Source organism: Microtus ochrogaster, chromosome 4 (assembly GCF_000317375.1).
Source record: "Microtus ochrogaster isolate Prairie Vole_2 chromosome 4, MicOch1.0, whole genome shotgun sequence".
Taxonomy (NCBI): Eukaryota; Metazoa; Chordata; class Mammalia; order Rodentia; family Cricetidae; genus Microtus; species Microtus ochrogaster.
Window position 1 is genome coordinate 51,768,925 of NC_022011.1, and position 25,980 is coordinate 51,794,904.

General features: G+C 49.0%; 1 protein-coding gene across 2 annotated transcripts; it reads left to right on the forward strand.

Annotated features, from left to right (window-relative positions):
- The first annotated feature begins 128 nt into the window (after positions 1 to 128).
- Positions 129 to 25,972, forward strand: Rabl6 (RAB, member RAS oncogene family like 6). Of its 2 annotated transcripts, none has more exons than XM_005346282.3 (15): positions 129 to 520; positions 5,846 to 5,980; positions 6,978 to 7,025; positions 11,400 to 11,452; positions 12,982 to 13,073; positions 15,929 to 16,069; positions 16,456 to 16,561; positions 20,370 to 20,473; positions 21,427 to 21,755; positions 22,021 to 22,174; positions 22,986 to 23,195; positions 23,286 to 23,553; positions 24,062 to 24,233; positions 24,827 to 24,885; positions 25,004 to 25,972. In XM_005346282.3, exons 1-15 carry the CDS (start codon positions 391 to 393, stop codon positions 25,199 to 25,201), a joined length of 2,199 nt encoding a protein of 732 aa, XP_005346339.1. In that variant the 5' UTR covers positions 129 to 390; the 3' UTR covers positions 25,202 to 25,972. The 2 variants fall into 2 exon arrangements, with proteins under 2 accessions (XP_005346339.1, XP_026634654.1); XM_026778853.1 differs by lacking the exon at positions 129 to 520 and adding an exon at positions 4,908 to 5,751.
- The last annotated feature ends 8 nt before the right edge of the window (positions 25,973 to 25,980 follow it).

Sequence of the window (25,980 nt, forward strand, 5' to 3'; positions counted from 1 at the left end):
GAAACAGCCCCGGACTTTCGGGGCGGGGAGGCGGGGCTTGGACAGGGAGAAGAGGGGAGGGGCTGCTCGAAAGGGGCGGGATCTGGGGCGCCCACCGCGCATGCGGTGTCTACGTGTCCCACTTGGTGCTCCGTAGCCGCGCCGGCGCCAAGATGGCGGCGCTGACGGGTGCTTGGCTGCCGCGCCGAGGGCCGCGGGAGCCGGAGCGGAGCCACAGAGGCTGAGGCCTCAGAGCCTCGCTCCTGGCCGCTCCCGACGCGCGCCTGCTCCGGCCTCGGGGGAAACCTGGGCCGGCCGGACATGGTGCGAGGCGCGCTGCGCTGCTGCTGCTGCTACCACTGCTGCCGCTGAGCTCGCGGGCCGCGCCCGGCTTGCACGTCCAGCAAGAAGATGTTCTCGGCATTGAAGAAGCTGGTGGGATCGGAGCAGGCCCCGGGCCGGGACAAGAACATCCCCGCCGGGCTGCAGTCCATGAACCAGGCGCTGCAGAGGCGCTTCGCTAAGGGGGTTCAGTACAACAGTGAGTGCGGGCCGCGCCGTCGGGCAGGCCGGGGCGGCTGGCGGTGCCCGGGGCCGAAAGGGTCTGGGAGAACCCGAGGATCGGGGTGGACGGGGTCCCGGGGCTTTGCACAATGGTCACTCCTGGAGGGCCATCACCTGACAGGAGACCTCCAGAGAAGAGCTGTGCGGGGACACTGGCGGAGTAGCAGTGGAGGACCCCGATTGGCGCGGGGACCCTGCCGAAAGAGACCATTACATAACGCGAGGGTGCGCGCGCAGGGCTGGCTAGTGGTAGCGTGTCGCCTGCCTCCCCTGCGGACCCCCGCTCGTGCTCACACTCGAGGCTCCGGATCGGTCCGCTCAGGCCTTGAGTGGTGGGTTTGTTGTTGTTCACTTCGAAGCTAATTGCCAAACAGTATCCACCACGCCACACATTCTCGCCTTTTTTTTTTTTTTAAACAAGGCTTTCATAAGAAAATATATGTATTTTTTAAAAGTTCAAAAGGCACTAACTGCATCCCTGGCCCCACAGGAAGAAAGGCCAGCTCTAGCCTTCGTTATAAATAATGTATGCAGCTAGAAGCAGACTGTCTTCTTGACCTCTTTAGAGTTTTTCCATTTGCAGGTTCTTTTCTATGCAGTCCCCTGGTCTGATATTGTTTACTTCTCAACTATTTGTATACTGCCTGGTTTTTGACGCACAGCCCCAACACACACACACACTGCTCACTTTAAGCGGTATCTTACAGGGTCAGTGATATTTGAGTGATAATGTAACATTATAAAATGTATTAGGAATTGGAACATGTTTAGAACCAAGCACTTGATAGGTGTTAACTTGAAAGTTTGTATTTCTTTTGAATGTACAGAAGAAAACATCAAGTCGAAATATTCAGAGATCTGTATTCTTTGGAATCTACATTTGGATTCCTTATTTATTAGACCTGAACTGGAAGTTTCTCACTTTCTAAACCTGCTCTCTACTGGACCCGCCCCCTGGTGGTCCTGATAGGAGGGACCTAAAAGAGCTGGTCTTTCATAGTTTTCGAAGTATCTTATGTAGAGAGACTAACCAGCCATATAATAAATACAGATTCACAATTCATGTCAGAGGCACAGTTAACTTGACGCTTTCCAGGCTTCGAATTGTCTGTTACAGAATGCTGTCCTCCAAGGGCACAACAATCTTTTTTTCTTTTAAATGTGTCAGAATAATAAATAACTCTGCCAGGACATAGTGGCACACACCTTTAGTCCCATCATTTGAGAAGCAAGGACAGGTGGATTTCTGTAAATGTAAAGATGCCCTTCCTGGCGTACCTATCAGTTCCAGGATAGCATGGACTATGCAGTAAGACCCTGTCCCCCAAAATATGCAATAGAAAAAGACAACTCCAAGAATCCCAGCATTTTAACACATCCACAGACCACCACGTCATTGTGAGTTGTCTGAATTTTAAAACAAAAAGAGGAAACTGCAACCTGAGTAAAGAGACCATATTCTAAGAAAGAACGCTGAACTGATGACCCACCTGGGAGTCCACGCACTTACACCAGAATGCTGCTCAACTCACGCTCAGTGCCATTGACAACTTGCTGAGCAAATATCTTTGCAAAAGTAAATACTGAAGGGTATTCTTTAGATAAATGGAACTTAAGCTGAAAAGATAGCATGGGATTAAAAAAAAACAAAGAATGGGTCCATAAGTGGTGAGGCCTAAATAAGCAGTGATTATATTAGTCACCAGTAATAATGGTTTTTATGGGCAATTGTGGGTTTTTGTTTTTTTTTTTTTTTTACAACACTCAAATAGTTGGAGTCAGCCCCTAATGCAGAATGGAGTTGATCAGAGTTAATGCGTTCACATTTGGTGGGGGAAGGGTCCAAGACAGGATATTACTATGTAGCTTTGGCTGTCCTGAAACTCACTATGTAGACCTGGCTGGTCTTCAACTTGGGGAGACCCACCTGCCTTTACCTCCCAAATGCTGAGATTGAAGGGGTGCACTACTTCAGCTGGCGTGGCATTCAGAAAGTTGTTAACTTTATATTACAGTAGGTGTTAGTAGGTTACAACTCTTCCATCTATACGCCAGGCAAAATGAGGAAAAGCTTTGCCAACTTAACGGAAGACAAAGATGGCTAAGAGGCAACTACAATAGTAACTAAAAGAAAATACTATTTTAAAATGTATTTACTGGGGTAAATACATGCACGCCTTGGTGCACATGAGGCCAGCAGAGGACAGCTTGGAGTCCTGGGGATCACACTAGAGTTGTCAGGCTTGGTGGCGAGCGCCTCTACCTGCTGAGCCATCTCACCAGTCTTATTTTTCCCCTTTTCTGTTACTAGAGAGTGAACCTAGGGTCCTGCTAAGCTAGTACACTGCTATTGCGCTGCGTCCCCGGCTCCTAAGAAATTACTGAATAAGTCCACTTCCATTCTCATTCACAGTGCAGTGAAGACATTTGGGGGGAAATCCCCTCGAATTGGGCCATATGGTCTTTGAAAAATACATTTAGATTATAAGAGTAAAGATGTGGAATAAGAAGTTGGAAAAGGCTACTGGGTACCTCTGATTATAAGACTACCCACTGTGGCCTGGTCAGCTGTGGCTGCAGTGCTGTCGTGTAATGCACACTTTGAGGTGCAGAGGATGGGTTGTAGGAAGGGTGGTGAGGGTCTGTATTCTATGGTTTTGTTTTGAAATAGAGCCTTACTATTCTGCTCACTTGAACGCTCAACTGGTCTTCCTATATCAGTATCCTGAGTAGCTGAGACTACAGGCATCTACTACACCCAACTCTTGGCTTCTTTTTGAAGCTTAAAAGCAGTTTATTTTCCTTTGCTATACATAGGACAATCAGCTTATAACTAGTAAAGGTTTAGCACTCAGGCAGCAGAGGCAGGCAGAACTCTGCCTGGTCTACTGTAGCTCTGCCAAGAGGGGAGGGGCATGTAGAGATTCCTCATGGCCAGTTGCTTTGAACCTGTGGCAGCACATCACTGGGAATTCGTGGTGGAGCAAGCCCCCTCAGCTTGTGGCAGTGGATATGTGCTGGAGGGAGAGAACCCAAGTCCCACTATTGCCTTCAAGGGCATTGCCTCACATCCCACATCTCTTTTTAATTTTTTTTAAACCTGTATGATGTGTGGTTTACATGCATGTATGTCTGGGCACCACATGCCACTTTAATGCCTACGGAACCCTAAAAAAGGAATCAGATCCCCTAGAACTGGAATTACAGGTATTTGTAAGCTGCCACATGGGTGCAGGGAATTGAAGCAGGGTCTTCTGGAAGAGGCTTTTAACTACTGAGCCATTATCTCTCCAGCCCTAGGTCTCATCATTTAACACACTGGCTGAAGTTGGGGGGGATTTGAGATCCAGATGGCAACAGTTTCCAAATAGTTTATGAGTCTGTGAAGAAATGACTTGGAAATCAGAAAGTACTTTCAGTGGGTACGGTGCAGGCCTTTGATCCCAGCACTTGAAAGGCAGAGGCAGGTCTGGTCTACATAGCTAATTCCAGGCCAACCAAGAACTACTAGAGACTGACTCAAGAGAAAGAGGTGTGGGTCTGGACAGAGCTTGGTGGTTAAGACTGTTTTCCCAGAGAACCCAGGTTCAATACCCAGCACCCCCATGGCAGCTCATAATTGTTTATAACTCCAGTTCTAGGGGGTCTGACACCTTCTTCTCCTTAGGATCCTGCACACACTTGAGGCACACGAACTTCACAACCACACATACATACTCATCAAAGTAAAAGATTTTGTTTTTAAAGCAAAACACATAAAGAATCTTTATCTAGGGCTGGAAAGATGCTCAGTGATTAAGAGTGCTTGTTGCTTTTCAGTTGGACCCAAGAGAGACTTTATTGGAGCTTACAGTGGCAGCAGGCAGGTGAGCACTGGCTCTGAGAGCTTATATTGTATCCACAAGCAGCAGGCAGACTGGGCCTCCCACAGGCTTTTGAAACCTCAAACCCCATTGACACGCCTCCTAATCCCCTAATCAGTCCACCAACTGTTGGACCACTCAAAATGTGCACCTGTGGGGACCAGTCTCATTCAAATCACCACAAAGTGTGTGTGGCGGGGAGGGGGGGGTAGCCAGGTGGGGTCAGGCACGTCCCAGGAGTCGAGCTGAGCTCTGGGGCCAAGATGGCCTTGGCTTCTGGTACTGTAGAATGGTTTGGAAATGGGAAGGGACTTGACTCTGCAGGCAGACCAGACAGCCTAGGAAACAGCTTCTTCTTGCCCCGCCTCTTAAGCTTCCATGTCTTTTTCTTTTCTTTTTCTTTTTTTTTTTGAGACAGAATTTCTCTATCCTGGTACCCCTCCATATACCAGGCTGGCCTTGAACGCAGAGATCCGCCTGCCTCTGCCTCTCAAGTGCTGGGATTAAAGGCGTGCACCACCGCCCTGCGCTTCCATGTCTTTCTAGACTCTTTCCTGGCCTGCTGCTGGAAGTCTTACGGATACTGTGGAACTCCTGCCCTTAAAGGTGTTTTTGTGGCATTATCAGCCCTCTCCATGTCCCATGGGCTGCCCAGGAAGCGCCAGCCTAACACCTGTGCCTCCCCTTCCCATTTCAGCATTGAGTCATTCATGACTCTTTGTCCCACTCTGCTTGCTCGTGTTTCTCCTGGCTTTGTTGACAGTGTCGTTTCCAAACTGCTCTTTATTGCCTTTTCAGAAGACCCAGTGGTGAGCCTCTAAAAAGTATAGGGCGTAAGGACAGCACCTCATCCCATTCACACCATCGCCCCATTCGTGGAGTACATGCCTATCCCTGCCCAAAGCCAGCAGACCTTTCTGAATTCAGGCCTGGCACACGGTGGGATGAGTGAAGTAGGACACAGAAGTGGACAAAACTGCACTGGAATCATCAGTACTATGAGAAAAGCAAGTCAGTGGAAAACCAAGTGCTAGGGTACTGTCACGGCCCTGCTCTTCATTGGTCAGGTCAAGTCTCTGGACTGCCCAACCCTGATCTAAGGGTCCCTAGCAGTTTCTCAGAGTATATGACTCTAGGAGAAAGTCGGGCCTGGAGAGGTCTTCTGGTGCTATCTCCTGCCGTCACTCCTGGCTCTGTTCTTGGTGCTGCTCTGCCTACTGCCAGGCACCCTTGTACTTCAGGAGAATCTGTCCTGCCAAGTCAGAACTGACCTGTTAGGGCGCTGCCGGCATCCTCACCTATTCTTCCCCTGCATGCCAATCACCTGAGAAAATATGAATTCAAGGTGAGATGGAACGGATGTGATACTTTAATAAAAGTTTTTAAGTATGACTGATTAATCTTCCTTTTTCTTTTCTCTTTGCCCATCCTTGCCCCAGTGAAGATTGTGATCCGGGGTGACAGAAACACTGGCAAGACTGCTCTGTGGCATCGACTGCAGGGCAAGAAATTTGTGGAAGAGTACATCCCCACACAGGAAATCCAAGTCACCAGCATCCACTGGAACTACAAAAGTGAGCTCGGCACCCCTTTTGTCCCTGTACAGTAGAGCATCCTACCTTCCACCCTGGCTCCTGGAAGTGAAAATAATACCCATGTGGGAGGCCCCACTAATTAAAATTGCATGTGAATCACCCCATCGGCGTTTTGAATCTGTGAAGTCCCTCCTTGCTCATGTCTCAGGCCCAGGATACTCACGGATGCAAGTAAAAAAGCAAGGGTAAACCTTCAAAGATTGAAATTCCCTGAACACCTCCTGGAGCAGATCCACCCACACAGCACATCAGCAGCACACATGCGGCTTTGCTCTGTAGGGGTGCATACTATAAGCCCTGGCAAGTGCTCATCCCTGGAGAACAGCGTGACTGTTTTTACCCATGTTTCCCCTTCTGGGTCCTGGGGTCTCCATCATCCTTTCTGCTCCCTTAGCCCCTAGGTTAGGCTTCCCAGAATGGAGAATTGTTGCTGAGAAGGGTTGAGACAGTAGCAGGAACTTGGAAAGCGGTTTCTGTTCTCATGAGGCAACTCAGGACTAACAGTATCAGAAAGCCTTAGGAGACTGTAGAACAAATGGCCACTAGGTGGAGCGCTATGGTACACATGGCAGGGCTGCATCCAGCCTGGGCCTGCTCCAATGGCCCAGCATCAGCACTCTAGCCTCTAGCACTGACATGATTCCCTCGCTGAATATTGATCAGTCAGATGAAGAAGTGAGGTTGGGGGAGAAGTGACTTGGACAGCTGCATTGTATTTTCATCTGTCTTGAGTGTGAGCATCCACTCAGGTACCTGGAGTGGCCCAGGGACACACAGGCTACTGAGTGCGATGGCTTTGTCTGTGGGCCAGTAGGTGTATTGCTCATGCCAGGCTGGAGGAACAGCCTTGCAAACCCTGCAGCGTGTATTGCAGAGGCCTCAGGAAGCTACTGGTATCAGAATGTCCCTGACCCCATTTGGGAGCCCAGAGGGGCTGTGATGCTAGGCACTAATCTGACAGTTTTCCTTGTTTCAGCCACTGACGATGTAGTGAAAGTTGAAGTCTGGGATGTAGTTGACAAAGGTAAGGTACATTTTCTCCTTAATGTTTGATAGACTCTAAAAGCCCACACACACACACATATGTACCTCATTTGTGTGTCCTCGGGCCCATTACCTCTGGACTGGTTATTCTCCCTTGGGTCCCATGTCCTACGTAGCCCTGTAATACAGAGCCACTCGTGGTTCAGAGACATGTCACAGGCACCAACTATATCTACTACTAAGAATATGGGAGATTTGAATTTGCTACCAACTATCACTGTCTAATTTTCATCAGAGTCCCTGTCTGAGACCTTCTCCGTGTCTGGTAGGCACAGTGGACGTGCAGCAGTGGGCCTGTCGCATGCACTCTGCTGTGTTGAGCATTGCTTAGTCACTCGACAGCTGACCATTGGAAGAATGGGTGTGTTTAAAGCTCTGGCCCATAGAAGCGATTTCCAAACACCTGTGTGTTCCCCTTGGTGATCCATAGTCCCACTGGTCCCTAGAGCCTTAGTGGTTTGGCAGCCATGCTCTAAGAGACAGAAGGTGCTCTGGGAACTCCCAGGATACCACCTGTCAGATATTCTTTTATTATGTGATGGCTTAATGCCAGCCATGTTGTTTGACCATGATTAATGATCCCTTGTTTTCATGCCTACAAGGCTCTTGTCTGACTCTGGTCCAGTTTATGCTATCTATTCTACCTCTGGCACTGGGGCAGCCCTAATTATTGAGATGGACAGTGTAAGTGCAGTGCACCAGTGCAGTAGAAGTGTGCAAGGCTGCACCTTGAATCAGGAAGGCTGTGAGAGGCAGGGACAGAGTGAGGTGGAGTGAGAGCACGTCTTGGGCCAGCACCTTGGCTTGGTCCAGGACGTCATTCAAACAGATCTCCCACAAAGAGTGTGTTTATTTGTTTGTTTTTCCCACGAGGAGTTTTAATTCGATTTCGAGAGAAGACAAGCTGGAGTTGCCTATTGTTACTTCAGTCTATCTTTGTCATCCATGTGATGGAGGTTAGGGACCTGTACATATATAGCATTTCTTACAGAATGGGTCACCAAGTCCAAGTACCTAGGTAGACCCAGCCACGTGGAGACCTATTCTCTTCTAAACCTGCAGAGGGCATCAGCAGAATGCCTCAGGGTGCCCTCATGACAGCATCTGAGCTCATTCTTATTTTCTGTTAGGTCACAAATTTCTCTGTGATCCTAGAGAGAGAGAGCTCATCGTCTTCCCTGGTGCTGACTCTGTGTATGTATGTGTGCGTGCGTGTGGGTGTGGGTGTGGGTGCGTGCATGTGTGTGTGTGTGTGTGCATGCATGCAGGTGGTTCTGAGCACTGTGACACCTTAGCCTCTGACCAAACAGGCACAACATCACCTGTTTAGCTTCTAACATAATAGACATGAACTCTGACTTCTCACAACCCCTGACTTTGTAGGCACCACCTTTTACCTGACCCTTGGCCTCATCAGCATGGCTATACTGCATGTCCTTCAGTTCCAGGACTTTGTAGGAAGATGTGTCTCCAGGGCTCTGGTTTCTGGCCCAGGTTGTGCTTTCTCCTCCCTCCTCTGCATTCCTTTTGAGTATGAGTTTGGGTCAGGTTTTGAAGAACAATTGAAGCCACTTTTTTTTCTGTGGTTCCAGCAGTAACACAGCCTAGTTGGACCCCATTCATTGAGCCTCTGTTGATCTTTGTATGTCTGTACACTTCTGCATGCTTGTGTGTGCATCTTTGGAGCATGGATGGGTAACCTGCTATCTGAAGTCCATCACTGGGTACATTGTAAGGGTAAGGGTCACATTCACGTGAAGCCATCAGATGGCTTAGGTCAGCTGTCTTCCATAAACCACGAACCCATCAAGTCATGAGATATTTGCTACTGCTCCACAGGGGGGTACCACTTTGGGAACAAAGTGCCTTCCTTGACTCTTGTCTCAGCTCTTGTTTCCATGTCTGTACCTGCTGCGGTGGGATGCACTGTACTAGAGACAAAATTCTGGAGAGTGGGGTCAGGACTTGGGGCTAGACATCAGATGGGACCATAATCCAGTAGCCTCAGCCCCTCTCTCAGGACCCTTCAAAGTGGCATAGTATGCCTTCAGCTGGCCCAAGAGCCCATGAAGCAGAGGTTGACACCTCCACTGCCCAGGAGCCATGGAACACTTTTTCTGTGTGGCTCAAACCTCCTCTATCCTCCCACTCTCAGGTGTCTACTCAGATCCTTGCTCTGATAAAATCAGGCTGGATCCCAGCAGGGAGGGGTCCTCACTCAGGGAGTTCCTGCGTGCTTATGGCTGGTGTCACCCATTTATCATAGGGGCAGGAAGAAAGGCCCTTCTGTTCCCTACCCCCATACCACAGTCTGAGTAGGGTCGACAGTCTGCGTAGTTTCTACAGTAGCAGAGGACCTTCACATGTGACAGACAGACATTAAAGCAGCTAAGAGCTCAAGGGCAGTGGATAAGTTCTCCAGAAGACAGGCCGGGCTCCGCAGTGCTCACAGTACTTGTTCACAAGCTTTAAAGGAGAAGGTTGATGTAAAGTAGCTCGGCAAGTTTTCACTTACTCTGGCCTCCCAGACCTCCCAGCTCCTGTCCAAGAGTGGTTCCTACAAACACTTTATTTTTTATTTTATTTTATTTTTTTGAACTTTGGACTTTTTGGTTTTTCGAGATAGGGTTTCTCTGTAGCTTTGGAGCCTGTCCTGGAACTAGCTCTTGTAGACCAGGTTGGCCTCAAACTCACAGAGATCCTCCTGCCTCCGCCTCCGAGTGTTGGGATTAAAGGCGTGCACCACCACTGCCCAGCTGGACTTTTTCTTTTATTGATATTTATTGAGCTCTACATTTTTCTCTGCTCCCCTCCCTGCCTCTCCCCTTCCCCCTTCAGCCCTTCCACAAGGTCCCCACGCCCCCAGTTTACTCAGGAGATCTTGTCTTTTTATACTTTCTACTTCCCATGTGGATTAGATCTATGTAAGTCTCTCTCAGTGTCCGCATTGTTGTCTGAGTTCTCTGGGATTGTGGTTTGTAGGCTGACTTTCTTTGCTTTTTGTTTAGAAACCACCTATGAGTGAGTACATGTGATAATTGTCTTTCTGTGTCTGGGTTACCTCACTCAAAATAATTTTTCTAACTCCATCCATTTGCCTACAGAATTCAAGCTGTGTTTTTTTTTTTTTTTTTCTGTGTAGTACTCCATTGTGTAAATGTACCACATTTTTCTTATCCATTCTTCAATCGAGGGGCATTTAGGTTGTTTCCGGGCTCTGGCTATGACAAACAAAGGTGCTATGAACATAGTTGAGCACATGTCCTTGTGGCACGATTGAGCATCCTTTGGTTATATACCCAAAAGTGGTATTACTGGGTCTTGAGGAAGGTTGTTTCCTAATTTTCTGAGAAATCGCCACACTGACATCCAAAGGGGTTGTACCAGCTTGCATTCCCACCAGCAATGCAGAAGTGTTCCCTTTTCCCCACAACCTCTCCAGCATAAGTTGTTATGAGTGTTTTTGATTTCCTACAAACACTTTATAGCAATTTGTGGGAAGTTGCTGGTTGCGTTAGGCTCCTGACCTAAGTGTGGCACACCCTGTGTGGCCCACCTGCCATTCAGCCCATGAGGATCAGGCTGAACCATCTACTGTACCTTAGGGGGAGAGAGGCTGACTCCCCAAGCTGACCTGAGGTAACAGGTGTTCACATAGGACTTGGAGACTGATGTGGAGATTTGTGTTTTAAGCAAATGAACATGAGTTTGTTGTTGGGGAATTTTTGTTTGCTGTGGAATTCCCAAGGTGTGAGCAGCTCATTTGCCCAGTTGGACATTTAGATGTGAAAAGAGGGAGGGACAGTGATGGGTCTTGTTATCTCTATAGAGTCCAGTGTCAGACTCCAGCATGGCCCATGGCTGTCTGCCACATCAAATGTTTTGATAGCCAAGCGGAGTTCGGCTGCGCTGGCCTTCCTCTCCCAGTGTAGCAGTGCCATAGTGACACAGGAGGACTGCTGAGGGAATTCCAGATGCTCTCTCTCAGCTTTGACCCAGGGGAAGCTGTTCACCTCACACTGTCTCCTATGCCTCATGGGAACTGGGCTGTCATGAGGGACCCTTTTCTCAAGGCAGATCTGAACTGAGCAGCTTACTTTCTGGCCTGTTTGTCAGCTGCTGAGCCCTGCACTTCTATCCACTACTGACCTAGCTGTTTCCCACTCCCGAGGCTGAGTGAGGGGCATCTGAGTCTGCCGGGAGGTTTCCTTAGGTTCAGAGGCTGAGTGGAGCACAGCCCTACATGGCCCTGTAGCAGGTAGGATGGGTCCCCATCCTACTCCCCCACTTAGACCAATCCTGGACCCAGCAATTCCATTCCTAATTTTTGGTTTGTTTGTTTGTTTTTAATAAGGAAAATGTAAAAAACGAGGTGATGGCCTGAAGACGGAGAATGACCCCCAGGAGGTGAGCCACATTGTCAGGTGGGTCTGTGTCAGTGTCCTGAGCAGGGTGCCTATGGTCACTCAGGGTGGTGTCCAACCCTTTAGACTGGGCCTCCTGAACATTCCAGTTATGCTATAGATGCAGCAGTCACTTCTGTCCTTAGCTACTTCCAAGGCCCTGTGCTGTGCTGCCAGTGTTAGATTGCAGGGTCACTGCTTAATTAGGCTGCCTGCCCTGCTTCACTCCGCGGACATCGCAGAACTGAATGGTGTGAATGGCCTGTAAGGGGCCTTGCTTTACATCTCTGCCACAGTGACTTTGTCCTTAAAAGTTCTGCGTATCTTGGGTGTGACCCTGGCACCACGGGTGGGGCCAGGTAATCTGTGTTTGCTCCCTGGAAGCTGTGGCACAGTGCGCGTTTGTGTGGTCCTTGGACACACTTCCTGCCAGTTGTCTTAAAGAACCCTGCCCTGTCTTCTCTCTCAGTGAATAGAAGGCCTCCTTCCTCTTCAAGGCTGGAAGCTTAAGTGATACATAACACCCTCCTTGGCCTTTTCCATGTGATGTGTATTCTGAACTCATCTTAATTGATTTTTTTTACCATTTGCATAATATTTTGTTTTTGTACATTTGTTGACAGTTTTATACACGTAGCTAATACAGTCTGTTTACTTTCTAGTCTACTCTCAACTCCCTCCTACCCATCATCCACTCCCCCTTCCCACAAGTCCCTTTCCGTCATTTCCTGGTTTTGCTGTAACCCAATGATTTTCAACCAGGGCCCTGCCTGACCAGGTTTGGAATAACCACCTGCACTTGGTGCTCACATTTGGGTGCACAGCTAGAGATAATACCTGCCCTCCCCAGCACCCATTAGTAGCCTGTAGTTTACCGGGTAGAGCCCCATGAGAGCTAGCTTCTCTAACCCGTGATTGGCTCTTGACAGCTGTGGTCTTGTGAAGGCCACCGCAGCTGCTGCTAGCATCTCACAATCTTCCTTTCTGCTCCCGTTCTGTCGTGATGCTCCCTGATCTGCTTTAGGGCTATGCATTCAGTTGTCATTGATTCCCAGCACCTTGAGCAGCCAAAAAGAAAAGATTTTTCTGATTAAGGATGAGAGTAGCATTTATCTCTGGATATACACACGTTTAGAATGCAGTTTGGCTCCATGCCAGTTTAGCTACAGAACAGCTGTGAACCCACCCACCCCCACCCAGGGCTTATGACTTCCCAACTATGGGGTTTGACTAGGTTTACAGCACCATTGTCTCATTTTTGTTTTCCCTCTCCAAGCCATCTCAAGGAGCAGCTGGCAGCTCCAGCACTTACTTTTAGGAGTCCTAGGGCAGGCCTCCCCTATAGAGATGGAACTTGCTGCCCATTTCCTACAGCTAACTTGCACACACCCACAAGTCTTTCCTCATGTTTTTTCCAAAACAATGATTTTTTAGGTCAGAAAAGGCCCTTTGCATTTTGGGGGTGTTTCAAGGTCCACAGCTGTGGGAATTGGGCAGGGGCACAGTCTTACCCTTTCTTCCTCCTATTTCTAGGCGGAGTCTGAAATGGCTCTGGATGCCGAGTTCCTGGACGTGTACAAGAACTGTAATGGGGTGGTCATGATGTTTGACATCACTAAGCAGTGGTAAGAGGGGCAGGTTAGCTGGCCGTGGCTGCATGCTTTCACATAATACTATGGGATTCCTCTGTTGGTGTGGAGCTTCCTACTGTGCCAGCTGTGGGCACAACCCTTAATCTAAGCCACAAGATAGGTATATATTCATATCTCTGCAGAGAATGGGGCAGGGACAGACTGCTGGCCAACAGTGGTAGAGATTAGGTGCCACCTTCCACAACCCTGCTGTCCTGAAGATACCATATAAGATTTGTCAGAATCAAGTGACTTGTTGGGGGAGGGACTTCCCAGAAACAGGTTCACACACACACACACACACACACACACACACACACACACACACACACAGTCTCTCGGTGACTCACCGAGAAGACATGACAACAAAGGACAAAGAGCAAAATGAGCAGTGGGTCCAGAGGTGCAGGTTCATGAGAAATGTGATCAGGAGGCTGCATTACATATTATCTTGAGACTGGGAGCCTTCCTGTCACCAACAACAGGAAAACACCCAAGAGACTCCCCAGTGCCCAAAAGGCTTGCTTGTTCTGTATACACTGAAAAACAATCTGTTAAAAAACACTGTAGTATGCTGGGCGGTGGTGACACATGTCCTTAATTCCAGCACTTAGGAGGCAGAGGCAGGTGGTTCTCAGTGAGTACAAGGCCAGCCTGATCTACAAAGCAAGTTCCAGGACTGCTAGGACTGTCACACAGAGAAACCCTGTCTCAGAAAAAACAAAACAACGAAAAACTGTAGTAGGCTGGTCAGTGGTGGTTCATACCTTTCATCCCAGCACTTGAGAGGCAGAGGCAGGCAGATCTCTGAGTTCAAGGCCAGCCTGGTCTACAAAGCAAGTTTCAGGACAATTTCCAAAGCTACATAGAGAGACCCTGTCTCAGAAAACAAACAAACCAAAAAAAAAAAAACTGTAGTAGCCAGACATGGTGCTACATACCTATAACCCCAGCCACTTGGGAAGCTGAGGCAGGCAGATCTTGTGAGTTCAAAGCCAATATGGTCTGGAGAGTTCTAGGGCAGCCAGGACTGCATAATGTGTGACATTGCTTTAAAAGCAGTCCAAAAAAAAAAAAAAAGCAACCTACATTAGGAGAAGGAAAGAAGCCCCGACAACCGCCAACAGTCCACTTTAGAAGTAGCCTTGCCTTTTACTCTGCTTCTACAGTTCTATTATTAGTATTATGTGTATAATCTATGTTCGGATTGGAAAAGACAGAGAAAAGCATTCTGTTCCATTTTCTAAGGCTATTGTTGCTGACAGCTGGAACAGACCAGCTAGATTTCCTGTTACCACACATGTACGATGGGACCTTATCTGCTTAGGTTTTGCATTTCTCATAGACCAGCCTCCAGCACATGCCTTGCAGTGAAGTTGGCACTGTGTGTTCCACTGATTCTACACTAACATCTTTCCTACAGCCTTCGCATAGTATTCATAGGCCCAGATCCAACCCTCCCAACCTTCGGGGACCTGTATGCTTGCCTGACAGCCCTAAGAGCAGTGAGGACCCAACAGGACTGGATAGGAGGCTAGGCCTGCTCAGGACGTTGTACAGGTGCTTATTTGGGAGCCGTGAGGCTTTGGAGGCCCTTGTGCTCACAAAGCAAGCACCATTTGTCAGCCCAGCCCACAAGGATCACAATCATTTCATTTCTTGGTTTCTGAGATCCCCGGACACCAGCGTGTTTGGTTCAGCTAGTAACTGGGAGACAATAGACACTTAAGAACCTGAGCACCGAATGTGAACCATGAAAACACCAAGTTCACACAGCTGCTATTACAGGCCAGTGAGCACACACTTCAAGTGTCTTATAGGAAATATGGGAGTTACTTCAAGAGGATACACCAATGTCAGGAGAGGCTGCCATAGTTACAGGCATGTTCCATTCTCATGCTTTCTCTTGGCAGGGAACCTGGGTCATAACTCATTTACTGGTTGTGGGAGGTGTTTGTCAGTGGATCTCTGTAGCTTAGGCTAACCCGATACTATGTAGCCCAGACTGGCCACAAAATCATAATCCTCTTATCTCAGCTTTCTGAGAACCAGGGTTTTTAGTATCTGTCATTTCGGTTGGTTTTTTGGGGGAATAGCAGTGGAGAGCAGAGGGCAGATGGTGGAGATTAAACCCAGGTCTCTGCACCTGCTAAGAAGTCCTCAGCCCTGGTTGTCTTTACAAGTCATTTGGAGACATTGGGATGACTTGTAAAGTGGAGAGACCAGCAGGTTTGGTAGGGGGCATGGTTCACTGCAGAATAAGTAAGGCCCTGGAAATAGACACTTCATCAAGGATATGATGGTATCCCTGAGGCAAGAGCCAATAAGCAGGAAGACGCAGATGAACCCAGCCTCAGTGTGCAGCAGAACTGAGGGACAGGTTACCCCAGTATACGTTCAGTTCAGAATGATGCTACAAACAGGTGAGGCTCCAAGCAGTTCTTTTCTGTTTTTTGTTTTTTTAATTTGGGGATAGTAAGTTGTGTAATAGAGACCAGAGGACAGGCGTCAGCTCTCTCATTCTACTATGTGGCCCCAAAGATCAAACTCAGGTCAACAAGCCCAGTGACAAACACTTCCATCTACTGAGCCACCCACCAGCCCTTGAAGCAGTTTCATGGAGACATAGACAGGTGGTACTCCAATTAAAAGCAGGCGAGTGGAGCACCTTGATTTGAATGCAGGGGAACTGTGGTGTTGGGGAGAGTCAGCGGCCAGGGATGCATACTGTTCGTCTCTGAACCCTGCCTGATGTTTTAAGTGTTCTGGGGAGTTAGACCAAGAAGGTAGTACACACAGCATTCTGAGGGTCACATACCTAAGATAAAACACTCCCTCCCTTTTTGAAGGACCTTCAATTATGTTCTCCGGGAGCTTCCCAAAGTGCCAACCCATGTGCCAGTGTGCGTGTTGGGCAACTACCGTGACATGGGCGAGCATCGAGTCATTCTGCCGGATGATGTGCGTGACTTCATTGACCACCTGGACAGGTGGGTGCTACCAGCTTTCCTCTTGTACGGAGGTCCTGTGTTGTGCTCTGATAGTGTTGGGGAAAGCTTGTAGACACTTGGGTATCAAAGGCAGTGTCTCATCCTGTGTCGGAGATAAAATGTCACCATCCTGGCCCAGGAAAGGGATTATGGCCAGAAGGTAAGGTGTTAAGGTAATGCTGTAGAAGTTGTGAGGACTGCGGGGCCTATGTGGCCCCTGTCTAGTTCTCCCAACCACCCCAGACGAGTCAGCTGCAGAGTGTCCTTAGCAACCTGCTGCCAGAAAGAAGCTAGGTAGACAGGACAGCTTAGAGTCAGGTGTGGCCCTTGACATAGGAGCCAAACCACACCGCCCACTAAGTTCCTTTATCTTTCCTTGAAAACAGACCTCCAGGTTCTTCCTATTTCCGCTATGCTGAGTCTTCCATGAAGAACAGCTTTGGCCTAAAGTACCTGCATAAGTTCTTCAACATCCCATTTTTGCAGTTACAGGTAAGTGCTTACTGGTAGGGCAGACAAGTGGGTAACCAACACTTTTGTGGCTCTGCACAAAGATTGGCCTTCTTCCTAAGCCTGACAACACTCTAGGGCACCTTCTTCTTGGAAGCTGGCTATCAACATGTATCCAGTGGGCTGGAGATCCGCACACACAGCATTCAAAGCAGCAGGTCAAAAGTGGGGTAGCATGTCTTGCTCCTAAGAACATCTGGAAGTTTCAGTCCAACATGTAGAGCCCTTATGCCTCTCTGGGTCACTGACTAAAGTGCAGACCCCTTTACCAGATGAACATAAAGCTGTGATGGACCTAGTTACACAGAGCTGTCGTCAAGAGGCAGGTTTCGAGACATGCACCTGTGACTCTGCATCCAAATGTGGGGCTGGGTGTACTCTGAACCATAGCCCTCTGGCTATCTCATGAAGAACAGAAAACTTGCACCCATCTGAAACATCTAGCCTTCCTGATGCAGATGAAGCAAGTAGGGTGGCCTACCAGGGTAAAGAGCTGCACCGACCCTGTTTTTCATTAAGTGTTCCTCTCAGAATCTTTTAGATAAATAGAAGTGGCATGGCAGAACATGGTGGCACATACCTGTAATTCCAGCATTCAGAAGACTGAGTCAGGAAGACCACTTCAGGTTTAAGGCTACATAGTGAGGCTCAGTGAGTGGGAGACCTCGTCTCAAAGTAATTAGAGTGCTAGCTATGGTAGTACACACCTGTAACCCCAGTACTTGGGAAATGGAAGCAGGAGGATCAGAGGTTCAAGGTCATCCCTAGCTTTGTAACAAGTTCAAAACCAGCCTGGGCTACATGAGACCCTTTCTCAACCACAAAAAAACAAGCCAGACAATGGTGGTGCACACCTTTGATTACAGCACTTGGGAGGTAGGGGCAGGAGGATCTCTGAGTTTGAGGCCAGCCTGGTGTACAGTTCAAGCTGCAGTACAGCCTGGTAAACTGTGGTCATTTTCTTTGGTCCTGAGGTATGCTGTAGCTTCTCAGACTAGGAGAGCAGCAGAGGAGCAGAATAACAAGGCTCTGGATTATAAGCATAAGGACAGAGGACCAATCTTTTTTGGAACCAAGAACTGAAATAGCTTGGTGTGGGTTCTCTGGTGAACAAGAAGACCAAACAGGTTTGGCCACCTCTCTGGACCTGGAGACCTATAATGAGTATAGGGACCCTTCATACTTTATCTAGGACACCAAAGTCAGGAAAGTAAAGCCTTCCTTTTCTTCATCTCTATGTCCTTTTGAGAAACAATGAGATTCCTGCAGGTGGGGTTATGCTGAGGAGCCGTGGGTTAGGAAGAAGGATCATAAGGAGTCTCTCCTAAAGGCCTTTCCACTGAAGATCCTGTTGTAGACAAAACACACACATCTGCTCACCCCAGATGGGGATCCTAACAGACCAAAGTATGGGTACCTCCCAAGTCCAACTTGGCAAACCAGTGAGTTTTATAGGGGTTACTTATGAGGGCAAAAAAAGACACAAAGAGCTGCATCACCAAAACCCACCCCAGTACACAGCAACAGCTCATACAAGCTGGGAACCTGTAGTATTCTGCACAGCCTGCAGACAGCTCAGTAAGAGAGAGAGGTCTTTCCAAGTGACTGGTTAAAACTTCTTCGGAGCTGGTTTAGTCTGAGTCTTTATAACCTTTCTCTTCTGAGAGTCATCTGTTCATCTCAGCTCCCTTCTAAGGGGCTTCTCGGCGTTTATTGCTTACTCAAGAAGGAAGGACCTAGTGAATCTGGTCAGTTTCAGGGACTTCCTAAAGCGATTTTAAGTTGTTTATCTTTCTATTTAAAGCGCCTGCACTATGGAATGCTTCAGTCTTGGAGGAAGCTGTTATGAAACAACTCACACTGCTCTACTCTGAAAGCTTTACCCTCCTGCCAAGGGAGACAAAGAGATGCCAGGATAGTCACTGGTACTAGAAGCCTGTGCTGAGATCCAGACCAACATAGCTTTCTTACCTCCGTGGTTATTTGCATGGAATCTGATGGCCACGTGCTGCTGGCAGGGTGGTGGGTACAAGATGGATGGATTGAACCATTCCGTCTTGGAGGAGCTGGCTGCTCTTCTAGAAGATGGCAGTTAAATTCCCATCAGCTACATGGTGGCTTACAACTGTCTGCAACTCCATTCTCATGGGATCCAAAATGCCTTTCTGGCTCTAATGGCACCAGACATGTACATGGTATGCAGACTAAAGATCTATATACATTAAATAATATTTTTAAAACATGACTTTTTGGGTTTGGGATGTAACTCAGTTGTTCGATTACTTGCCTACTAAGTACAACACTCTGGATTCAGTCCTTAGTGCTATATAAGCCAGGTGTGGCACATGCCTGTAATCACAGCAATGGGGAGATGGAGACAAGGAAGAAGATAAAGTCAACACCATCCTTAGTCATATAGCAAGTTCAAGGCTAGACCCAGATACAAGAGGCAACCATATGGCTGGAGAGATGTTTATTAGTGGTTAATAAAACCCTAGTTAAGTTCCCAACATCCTCATTGGGTAGCCCACAGCTATCATAACACTAGCTTCAAGAGATCCAAAGTACTCTACTAGCTCTGGGCATTCAAACATGGCTTTCATTCAGACACACACATATGAACATAAAAGTAACAAAAACAAGTCTTAAAGAACAACTGTAAGGCCGGGTGGTGGTGGCGCACACCTTTAATCCTAGCACTCAGGAGGCAAAGGCAGGCAGATCTCTGGGTTTGAGATCAACTTGGTCTACAAAGTGAGTTCCAGGGCAGCCAAGGATACACAGAGAAGCCCTGCCTCAGAAAAAAAACAAACTATAATTCCAGAATTATTTAAATCACCAGTTATTGGTCAGTATGCAGAGTAAACTCTAAATAGACTTATATAATGTATTTGATGTGGTTGTTTTTGTTGGTATATCACATATTTAGTTTTAAATTAGGGCCCTCATCTGTCTGTGATATGCCTGCTTGCCATGAGTGCTGAGCTACGTCATTCTCGTGTATTTCTTTTCAGGATTTAAACAGACCCCATGTCTCTTGGTCCGTAGTTATACCCACTTTTTTTTTTTTTTTTTTCGAGACAGGGTTTCTCGGTAGCTTTTTGGTTTCTGTCCTGGAACTAGCTCTTGTAGACCAGGCTGGCCTCGAACTCACAGAGATCCGCCTGTCTCTGCCTCCCGAGTGCTGGGATTAAAGGTGTGTGCTACCACCGCCCAGCAGTTATTCCCACTTTTTCCATTTGTTTTGTTTCCACTGTGCTAAAAAGCACTCCTGGTATAAGCCAGGGACATATCCTGTGCCAGGGTAATGTTTCTTATGATAGCGGTATCTGTCCAGATAAAAACACAGTCCTGTTTGATCTGTCCCCTCACACAGCTTGAAAGCTGCTGTATTTTAGGATTAAATCTAAATGCAAGAAGACATGACAGCTGGACTCGGAGGCTTAGTCTGATCAGCTTTGGTTTCAGGCTAGAAGTGTATGGTTTGCCCAGTCTGTACCTAGCAGAGTTTATCATCCAAAGTTGCCCCTGGGACTCTCCACATGTCTTAACCACCTACTGCCAGGGTTTTGTGGCCTGAGAGGCTATTGTAGCCAATAGAAATGCTAGTGACAACCAAAGGTATGACGTAGAAACAGAAGGCCGCTCTTTCTGATGTGGCTCCACATGACTGGCCTGTATCTTCCAAGCCACAGAAGCTGACTTTGCAGCCAGCCAGATGTCATGCGTCACAGGAGGAGGCTGTGCCGTGGGGAAGAGGCATACTCAGCTATGTCCACTTCCTCTACAGAGGGAGACACTGCTGAGGCAGCTGGAGACAAACCAACTAGACATTGATGCCACCCTGGAGGAGCTGTCAGTGCAGCAGGAAACCGAGGACCAGAACTACAGCATGTACGTGAGCCAGCATCTACAGAGATGCAGGCCCTGACCACCCTGAGTGGGAAGGGTGGGTACTACACTGTATTCCCAGTGGGCCTAGTGTCCACAGAGAGGAGCCAGGTGCCAAGCTTTGGCCTGTCCCTGTGAGGCAGTGGAGAAAGCACCATATACATGGGTGGTAGATTAGTCAACCTGAGCCTTTATTCTTCAGCTAAGACCTTAATACTCAGTGTGGAGCAGTATGGGGAATAGCTGAGTAACATGAGTAGTTTATCTCAGCCTCTTAGGACAGGTACTCCATACCCTTCCTGTTCATCTGTTGAGGTTTTTAATAAAGTATTCAGTCAGATCAGCACTTGTTTAGAACAAGTACATTAATACTGTGAATTGATCTATCCTGATCTGGGGAACTGTTTGAATTTCTCTACAGCCCCTTGAGTTCTTGTACAAAGTATGGGCAGATATTCATGAGGGTGGGCTGTGCTGGCTCTGGCACTCTGTACCCTCCAAATACTCTGGAGCCAGTGGAACCTACAAAGCATAAACATCAGATATGGTTCCTACATGTGGGATCAGCACAAACCTGTGATTAGTGCAACTATATGTGTATGATTAGTAACTCCACCCCACTGGCCATAACCAGCCACACCTCCTTCTTGGTCACTAGTTGAGTACTGTTGACCTTCACTGACGTACCCAAATTCTATTAAGAACAGTTGGTCCTGGGAAGATTGGTCATGTATCTCTGCTGTGAGACTCAGTTCCCCAGGATGGTACTAGTATAAAGGGACAGGATAAGCAAGGCCATTAGGCTGGGTACCAAAGACTGTGGGGCAGCTGGTTAGTAGGCAGGCCCTGTCCTCTGCTTAGTGTAAATGCAAAAGGGACACTTATGGCCAAAAGCCTTGGAGAAGAAGTCCAAGAGGAAGCCAGCTCTTCACTCTCTATCCTTTTGCCCCTCCTAGCTTCCTTGAAATGATGGAGGCTCGGAGTCGAGGCCATGCATCCCCTCTGGCAGCCAATGGGCAGAGCCCATCCTCAGGCTCCCAGTCGCCAGTTGTGCCTCCAAGTGCTGTATCCACAGGGAGCTCCAGCCCCAGCACTCCCCAGCCTGCCCCCCAGCTGTCCCTCAGTGTCTCCTCCACCTGTCCCAAAGCACCATCTCCTGTACCCCCTTTGGAGGCCACGCCCTCTTCTGTACACCCTTCAGCCCCAGCTCCAGCCCAGCGTCGCAGTATCATCTCTCGGCTGTTCGGGACCTCGCCGGCTGCTGACGTGACCCCTGCACCTCCAGGTAGGCCTGGGAGCAGCCCTCCATGTGAATTTGGGGCTATCTTCTGGCATCTTGAGCCTCATATCCCTCAGAGACTAAAATGTGGTTTCTGTGCCCCTGACAAAGCTTTTTCCTCTTGGGCCAGCCACTACTTGGCCAGGTTCTAAAGTAACCTATGGCCTTGAACCAGGTGCATGAATTGTCAAGTCCTAGTCCTACAGGCTCAGTTTTGGTTCCTAGCATGGGGGCAGGGACCACATGAGGAAGAATCATCATTTCTCTACAGAGCCAGCTCCAGCTCTAGAGGTCCCAGCAAAAGTCCAGAATGTTGAGGATTTTGTTCCTGAAGATGGCCTTGACCGAAGCTTCCTGGAAGATACAACCCTACCTAAAGACAAGAATAAAATTGGAGCCAAAGGCCCACAGCAGGATAGTGACAGGTAAGGGCAGAATGGCAGAGCTGAGCACAAGGTCCACCTCAAGGGCAAGCCCTTCCCCATCCCATTCACACCTGGATCACCAAGACACCACTGGGATTGTGAACAAACCTTTCATGTGCTTGCTGGATTGGCAGTTAGCTTTGAAAACAAAAACTGAGGGAAGGGCTTAGGCCCTGTGTCGATCAGGCCTACTTAGGCTAATCACTGCCACTGTGGGGTGGGGCAGTTTATGCCTATAGTGGACTGGAGAACACTGAGCTAGAATCTTCCTACGTCAGCAGGAACCTTCACAGATAGTCTAGCAAAGACGGAGCACTCTGAATACATGCTAGCCCAGTCTGTGTAAGGAAAGGTGAAGGCCACCTGGGTCTCTCCATATGGAACCAGACAAGTGGGCCTTGGCCAGGTTTGACTTTCTACAGCTAGCCTTTCCCACAACCTTGTCTGTCTTAACAACGCCCTAAAATCTGTCTACAACTAAGCTCTGAGATCATTCCCTCTAGCATATCAAATGTTGAATGACTGTTAGCGTCTCCAGCATCACAGTGTACAATGGGGCCAAGGGTCTCCCTTCCAGAAACAGATTCGAGGCTTCTAACTAAGCTCTCCTACTGATTACCCCACTGGCTAGCGACAAGGCAGCGTTGCCCTCACTCTTACTCCCACCCATACTCAGCAGCCCCTGTGATGTGCCAGGTCTTGCCACTAGAATATGGTACTACAGACAGGCAGCTCTAAGGCAAGTGGGTGAGGAAATCAGCAGCACATACCCCTCCCTCAGAACTTCTGACTTCCTACCGCCTCTTTGCAGTGACGATGGGGAAGCCATCGGAGGGAACCCAATGGTGGCAGGTTTCCAGGATGACGTGGACATAGAAGATCAGCCACATAGCAAATCCCTGCTGTCCTCAGACCCCGTCCCCAGTAAGAATATCAGTCTTTCCAGTGAGGAGGAAGCTGAAGGACCAGCAGGCCATCCCAGAGTGGCCCCTCAGCAATGCTCGGAGCCTGAGACAAAATGGTATGGGGATGGCGTTCCCAGGGTGTGGCTAGCTGAGGCAGTAGCAACCTAGGGTGGCCTCAGAACTCAGACATTTCTTCTTATATGAAGGTCCTCCACCAAGGCCTCACATTCACGAAAGAAGGGAGCTCCCACACGAGCCATACCCTCATGGTCAGATGGTCTCACCACTGGCTCAGGGCCCGACCACGGTGGTACCAAGCCACCCACTGATGGCACTCCTAGACCCCAGGAAGGGAAAGACAAGCAAGTGTCGTCAGAAAGTGATCCTGAGGGTCCCATTGCTGCCCAGATGCTGTCCTTTGTCATGGATGACCCTGACTTTGAAAGTGATGAATCGGACACACAGAGGAGAGTGGTAAGTACAGGCTGCTGGCTGGGAAGCTGAATCCCCCATTCTTACAGAGATAGAGGACAGTCAAGAAGGTCTGTTTCAGCCAGGCGGTGGTGGCGCACGCCTTTAGTCCCAGCACTCAGGGAGGCAGAGGCAGGCAGACCTCTCTAAGTTCAAAGCCAGCCTGGTCTACAGAGATACACAGAGGAAAACCTGTCTCGAAAGGGGGAAAAAAAGGTTTGTTTCTCAGAGCAAGGTCTGAAGAGAGGAGAGTTCTCCTGGCTCCAGTGCCCCAGACTCTTTCCTTTCTTACCAATGTTTGTGGTGCCTGCTGGAGAAAGTAGACAGGAGTCTATGGGAGGGGGTCCATTGTGCATATGAAGGCCCTACTGATCTTTCTAAATCTGGGTCAGGTTAGCCCCCCATTCTACCCAATCCTGGCCCCTGGATTCCCAAAGGGACCTGCTACCTTGCTTCAAAGGTCCATGGCAGTAGTCAGAGACAGTAGGCCTACCAGCTACTTTCTTTGCAGGGGGGATTCCCAGTAAGAGAAGAACTCTATGATGTGACCGATGAGGACACTGGCTCTGCCCAGCCACCCCCACCCTCCAAACCCCCAGTCTCTGCTTTCAGACTGAAGAATGACTCAGATCTCTTTGGTCTGGGCCTGGAGGAGACAGGACCTAAGGAAAGCAGTGATGAAGGTAGGAGGGCCTGGAGCTTGTCCATCTTCTTGGAACCTGATAGAACCTGGAGGGCCTCATCCTGTGGTCCCTCATCCAGGGACCTGTGATCAGAAATCCTAGCCTGCCTACGGTTTTCCTTCATCATAGCTATTAGCTATGAGAGTCTATAGAATGGGAGGAACAGTGTCACACCAGGCAAACATGTACCCAAACCTAACATCTGCATTGTGACCCAGAATTGCCATCCAAGACTGTCACCCTGTTCATGGTTCCTTTTGAGTCCTCTGTGCCAGCTGCTCTGCCAACATTCCAGGCTTTCAGGTGTCCCAGGCCTTTGGGGCAGAATTAGTTTGAAAAAAAAAAAAATGATAGCTGCCCAGCAAATATGCTTGGAACAACAGCACAAGGGCAGACTTGGGCCAGCTCAGCCCCAAAAGGAAGGGGAAAATTTCATCCCAGGCTGGTTCAAGGCTCACCAGCACAAAAATGCATGGGAACCCCCTAGATTGCCGGTGGGACCGGGCTGTGTTGGGAATGGGGTATCTGCAGCAGCCTCTGCCTGACAATGCAGAGTGGTTGTAGGTAGGAGCTCAGCTGTCTTTCTTGTGCAGATAAAGACGGCAAACTTCCCTCTAAAGAGAAGAAGAAAAAGAAGAAGAAAAGCAAAGAGGTACATGCCCTGGCCACCACTGGTCTCCCAGCTAGCCTGGACAGTCCAGGTCCTGGAAAGTGGGATGTAGCCTTGTGGGTTGCCCATTGACTCTAGATCTGCTCTTCATGACCTTCAGGAGGAAGAAAAGGCTGCAAAAAAGAAAAGCAAACACAAGAAGAACAAGGATAAGGAGGAAGGCAAGGAGGATCGGAGGAAGAAGAGGAAGCCCCCTCGGAGCAAGGAACAGAAGGCTGCAGATGAGCTGGAAGCCTTTCTGGGGGGCGGGGCTCCTGGCAGCCGCCACCCTGGAGGTGGGGACTATGAGGAGCTTTAGGCTGCCAGAGGCAGTTGGTTTTCCTGGGAAGAGGGGAACTGCTAGTGACTGATTTGGGGAGGCTGCTGCCTATGCACCCACATTCCCAGGACCACCCTGCCACCTATGTCCCCCAGCCATTGTGTCTGCCCTCATTTGGTCTGGCCCACTCTACACTGATTTTTGTGCTGAAGACCTTGGTGGTGGTCAGGCCTTGGGTCAGGCGCTGCAGGTGCTGGGCCTCAACCCAGTAGAAGCCTGCTCTGCAGGGAGGGAGGGGACAGAACAGAGTTGCAGCTGGCTTGGTGGACCACCTGGCCCTCTCCATATAGAGCTGCATCCAGTCCCCGGTGTTTCTCAGGGATGTGCCTGGGGCCGAGAAGGGACCCACCAGGGTCTGTTTACAGAGGCAGGGTGTGGGACTGCTTGACTTCTCAAATGTCCACCACCCAGCCCCACTTCCTGCTTGCCTTCCTGAGCTCTCCCAGGGCCATAGCATGGCTTGGGTTGTGGACCTTCTTCCCCATGGATCCAGAGTAGAGCAGGGTCATACCCTGAGCACAGATGTGTACTCGGGAGGGTGTGGCAGCATCTGCTACTGCAAAGTGGCCCAGACCCCGCACTGGTTAAGGCTGGCAAGAGAACACAATGTACCACCTCTCCTGTGGGAGAGGCACTAACAGCTTGCCACTGTGTGCCAGCTGTGCCTCTGCCCATTGAGCGCCTGCGCAGGTGAGCCTAGAGGGCGCCTTCTTAGACACTCCGCCCAGACTATAAAGCTCTCCGATTTTACTGTTGTG

Excerpts from the sequence above, each read along its gene's own strand:
- Rabl6 (XM_005346282.3), top strand. The coding sequence starts at position 391 with ATGTTCTCGGCATTGAAGAAGCTGGTGGGATCGGAGCAGGCCCCGGGC. Across the intron at positions 16,070-16,455 it reads TTCATTGACCACCTGGACAG|ACCTCCAGGTTCTTCCTATT; the intron begins GTGGGTGCTACC and ends CCTTGAAAACAG. Across the intron at positions 24,886-25,003 it reads AGAAGAAGAAAAGCAAAGAG|GAGGAAGAAAAGGCTGCAAA; the intron begins GTACATGCCCTG and ends CATGACCTTCAG.